This window comes from Phytophthora infestans, genomic scaffold, assembly GCF_000142945.1.
Source record: "Phytophthora infestans T30-4 supercont1.12 genomic scaffold, whole genome shotgun sequence".
Lineage (NCBI taxonomy): Eukaryota > Oomycota > Peronosporomycetes > Peronosporales > Peronosporaceae > Phytophthora > Phytophthora infestans.
In genome coordinates, this window is record NW_003303747.1 from 1,486,133 (window position 1) to 1,491,274 (window position 5,142).

A 5,142-nucleotide genomic window follows, 5' to 3' on the forward strand; every position below is an offset into this window, starting at 1 on the left:
GAGGGTCACGGTTCGACTAGCAACTTGCGCGATGATGCGCTGTCGCCGCCACTACTTACTGGTCACGATCCGACTGCACGGCCGACTCACCACGTGTCGACAGAACTGCTTACTCGTCATGCGGATACAGTAAATGTGAGTCATGTAATCCCAACTGTCTCTGAGTCTGACCATGCCACAAGCTTCAACTCCGTCGAAACAACACAGGTTGCAGATTTATCGGTCCAGTCGGTCTCGATCGGAGGCCAATCGGGCTCAATCGGGGGCATATCAGGTCCAGTCGAGGAAGAATCGGGTCCAGTCGGGGAAGAATTGGATACAGTCGGGAAAGAATTGGATACAGTCGGGGACGTTGAATTAAGCACACTACCACCAGCAACGGAGGACACGCCATTTGTGATAGCGAGTCCTCCAAGATCGCGAGGACGACCAAGACAGACAGCCAGATCAAAGAAGGCAGCTCGTAAAAAAACTGTCATTGTAGCTCAAGAAGACTCAGAGCTGTACGCTTCGAATTTAAGCTTGGCGTCCGTGGATGCAGCGCTATCTTCGGATGCAACATACATATCGTCAGCTGCAGTTGTGAACAAGTTCAAAATGGTGGAGTATGGCTTCAAGTTCAAGACACCTACAGCACGAACAATATCGAGCTTGCCACCCACAATCGCTTTGATACCAGCAGAGTCGATCACGCGGATATTGCGCCCTGAACAAATTGCCATTTGCAGGAAAAAAGTTTCGGCTCTGCAGTCGAAGCACAAAGGCCTAGCAGAAAGTGCCGTGGCGCTGGATATTCCAGGCTTTGGTGCGTACTCAACGAGTACAATTGGGATCATGAATAGGTGGCACAGGGCAATAAAGGTGGTAAAACAGGTCGAGAAGGCTGTGAAGTGGGTCGAAACCATTGACTTCACACTCCCAATGCCTGCTCCGTTTCAAGTGGTGCTACAGACGGATATGCTGTCAAAGATGCAGTCAATCCCGCTTTTGTCTGCAAAGGTACGTCGACGAAATCATGCCATCACTACAACACTTCCTAAATAAACGTTATGTTTGACAAACAGGCAGAAATTCTAGATCTCGTCGGGTAAAACAGCTAAGCGACGATACCATGAATATCGTCATGTCCAAGCTGTTCGGAGAACGAAATGATGTCGTCATTGTAGATCCAGGTATTATCGGTTCCATTGATAATGAAGATAGTCCTGTCAATACCAGAGCCTTCGCTTCAATTTTCGCGGGCAAGACGAACGAGAAAATTCTGATCCCTATATGCTGCAGCAACACGCATTGGTGCTGCGTAATGGTGAACTTAAATCTGAATGATGTGTGCATTTACGACCCAATGAGCTCGAGCTATGTCGTTAGAGTTCGAGCGATCGCAGAAAAGCTGGCAATGCAACTGCCAAACTACGCACCAAGGAAATACCGAGTACACCACTACATGGGCGATCTAGGGGTACAAGTAGATTCATACAATTGTGGTATGTATGTTCTGCTAGCGTTTGAGGTATTCGCTGGTGCCCAAGGTCTGTGCATGCTGAGTAGGAAGGAGTTACAGTATCTGCGCTACAGATATATATATATGTGTCTATAGTTAACTTTTTCAACAAGTTGATTTTGATTCTGCACTTACCAGTCCCACTGAGCTCTACTGATTAAAGTTTCTCATGCTCAAGACATGATGCCGGTCGTACTTGCACGCTCAAACCACAAAGTCTTCACATCCGGATATACGTATACGGACGCTTGATTGCTCAACTGACTTATTTGTGTCGGGCATGGTCGGGCATTGATCGGGTGCTGTCGGGCACCATTAGCTCTCTTCCACACCAGTCGGGTTGAATAGCAAGTGCCTTGAAAAAAAAGAAAAGGTGGCTGCTCTCAATAGTAGCCCGCTCCTTATAAAGACAAACTTTTATGGATAATAACCTGTAGAACATAGTCGTCTCATTTGCCTCTATTTAAATATACTCGTGACCCAGCCATCTGCTGTTTCTTTACCCTTTGCAATGCTTTCGCAGCGCAACTCCTTCCTGGCTGCGCATGCTGCAGCTCTGGACAGTCCAACGATTTCCTCACGCGTCCTCCACTTGAAGAGACACGACTGCCTGAAAGATGTTGCGATCCCATCTCAGTCACTGGCTGCGAATCACGGTCTACCTTCGGGTGAACCGCTGGACGGACTGGGCACTGCTGGCAACGGCCATTTTGGGCTATGGAGTTGTCATCCGACTATGGACGCTGCCTGTGGTGCTGGACAAGTGGGCCAATGCCTGGCAACAGACGTGGTGGGTGGCGCTGCTCGGACTGCTGCTTGGCGCTATGGAGGACCTCTGCGTCTGCGTTGTTATGCTCACAGTGCTCTGGACCTTCGACTACCTCACACTTAAGTCCCCGGCGAGGCGTCGTAAGCTGGCACATCGACGTAGAGAGACGCGAAAAGCGGCTCTTGCTGCCCAGAACGCTGACGTGGAGCAAGGGTTACAGAGCTACACAGACGACACGGCCGCTCCAGCGTGGACGGAAGCTGTGGTGCTCACAGAACAGTTTGGACGCTTGACGGTGTATGCGGTAGTATTTCTACTAGCGACTGGTGGCCTGTGTTTGGACTCGGTGTTCCTACGTGCTCGTAAGATGCGGTTCTCGGCGGACTTTGTAGCCATGTACTTTCGCGAGTGGGATGCTGCTGGTGAGCTGGAGATTGATGCTGCCGAATGGTGGGTGCTCTTCTGGACATTGCTGCTGACGGTTGGGTTAGCACTATTTGTCGGTTTGCTTGGAGCTTGCTGGATCAACCTCCTGGACTGGAATGTACTGGGGTTCGTAAATCACAGCTGATTATACCAACAATGTGTCACTGTAGGGGCTGCAGCGAGCAACTACGAGCGCTTACACAGCGACAAGAATGATGACGATGACTCATCTGGCGACTCGGACGACTCGGATGAAAGCGATGATGACGACGACGACGATTGTTCCTGTCTACGAGATGTATCGTGTCGATTAACCCCACGAGGAGTGCTGCTCCTGTTAGTCGTGGCTTTGTTCTTAGCTACGTACAAGTTGGCAACGACATTGCCGACTGTAGTGGGGCTGATCGCACTAAATCCAGTGCTTAGCGAGCCTATCCGGTTGAGTGCTGGCGTGCAGTTTGTGGCAGAGCGGACATCTAACTCCATCAGCAACCGACCAATGAGTACGTTCATCGAGCAAGAGACCGAGCTGTCCCAGATCTTCGACGACGACTCACTGTACCGCCGTACGTTGGCTTTCGACGGTCCGTTGGCATTTGACATTAAAGTTGGACGTGATGAGCGGCCCAATGTGCTGTTGCTAGTGATGGAGTCGTTCCGGATGCAAGACTCGCGATTTCTGCTGGATAGTGCGCTGGAGCAAGAGGTGGAGGCTGCAACTTCGTCATTGTTACCGCCAAATGTGACGCTAACGCCCAACTTTGACCGATGGGCGTCTCGAGGTGTAGCGTTGCGAAACTTGTGGTCCACTTGGCGAACTAGTCGCTCTATTGAGACTCTCCTCTTCGGGCAAATGCCGTACGACAGTGTGACTGAAACGGGCACAACCTCTGGCCGTCTGGACACGAACCTTACGGGCTTGCCACAACTTTTTAAAGCGAAAGGCTACGACACCATCTTCACCACAGGTACGCGCACAGACTACGATTACTGGGACACATTTCTACCTGCGCACGGGTTCGATACAGTACTAGACCGCTGGGGGCTCGTGGACATTGTGGAGAACGACCTAAACCTCAATGACTGGTCTCAGGGCAACCACATGCTCACTTATTGGGGAATTCACGACGATCTGTCGTACACGGCGCTTTCCTATATCATTCGAAGCCGACAGTTTGCTCAAAATGTAGCCAAGCAGCAAGCAGAGCGTGACGCAGCAGCTGCCAAGAGGAAAACGCCTAGCAATGAGACGGAGAAGCCTCTCCCCATTACCACAGCGTCGACGAACCCGTGGTTTGCAACGCATTACACGATTTCAAGCCACGTGCCGTTCAACGAGCGTCCTGACTGGTTTTTCCGTTATGTGACCGAGCATCGAGCTGAGATGGAGGAATTTGCCCCACTGTACAGAGGCCACGAGCACGAAGAGCTTATCCGCGACTACGTTCAGATGCGCTACTTCTCAGACATGGTGTTTGGTCGATTCATGGAGCAGCTGGAGAAAGACAATGTGTTGAAGGATACCATCGTTGTGGTAGTAGGAGACCACGGCCAGGCTCCTGAGCGTGGTAGCGCAACACCAGAGCAGGACCAGATCGCCACATCTCGAATTGCAGGCGCTATCATCGCCGAGGGCCGGATACAGACCCCAGTGGTGATTGACGATGCAGCCTCACAGTCGGATATTTTGAACACATTGGCGGACATTGTGGGGCTACCTGTGGGAGGTTTACTGCAGACTAGCATCGGCCGTTCATTGAAGCGTAAACCGCCCAAGAGTGTCGGTAAACGGGTGGTCTATAGCAACAATCCGGCTACAAATCTCGCTGCGGTGGTGGGTGATATTCGCCTCCACTTCTTTGCTGAGGGATCGGATGCTGTACGAGCTTATCACACGCAGCGTGACCCGCGTCAGGAGCATGATCTTATGGGCGAACTCTCGGGCGAGCGCGTACGAGAGCTTCTGCGGATTTGTGACGACGGCCGCGCACTAAACGCGTACTTCAAACTCCGCTGGGACAACAAGTGTTTACTGCGGCCAACGTGCGAGCCGCGGCAGTAGGTGACGGCCAGCCAGCCTAAACAAGTCGATCCTGCAGCAGTGCGATTAATAGAAGACACTTCATGTACACCATAAGGCTTACGTTTGAGTCACATTGCAACGGTGACTTTCTACTCTGATGTCAGTACTTGCGTATAGCAATAGCGACGCCAAACTCACTCTAACTCGGTAGCCACGTGAAATGCCATTTCAAGCTCAAAAGCACTTGTTTACTCAGTTCAACTCTACGGCCACACACTTAACTGGATACGTACCGCAAGCCATTTTAAAGAATGATATTATATTGTGCAATTCAATGCTTTTGTCCTTTTCACTCAACCTGATGCTCGATTTATATTTAATAGAGGTCGTTTTATTAATCGAGGTATTTAAAAAGGACAAATC

General features: G+C 50.8%; 1 protein-coding gene across 1 annotated transcript; it reads left to right on the forward strand.

The window, feature by feature from the left end:
* Positions 1–2,023: 2,023 nt before the first annotated feature.
* PITG_07988 (sulfatase-like protein) lies at positions 2,024–4,758 on the forward strand (the record flags this gene model as incomplete). Its single annotated transcript, XM_002904142.1, has 2 exons — positions 2,024–2,822; positions 2,880–4,758. 2 exons carry the CDS (start codon positions 2,119–2,121, stop codon positions 4,756–4,758), a joined length of 2,583 nt encoding a protein of 860 aa, XP_002904188.1.
* Between the last annotated feature and the right edge of the window lie 384 nt (positions 4,759–5,142).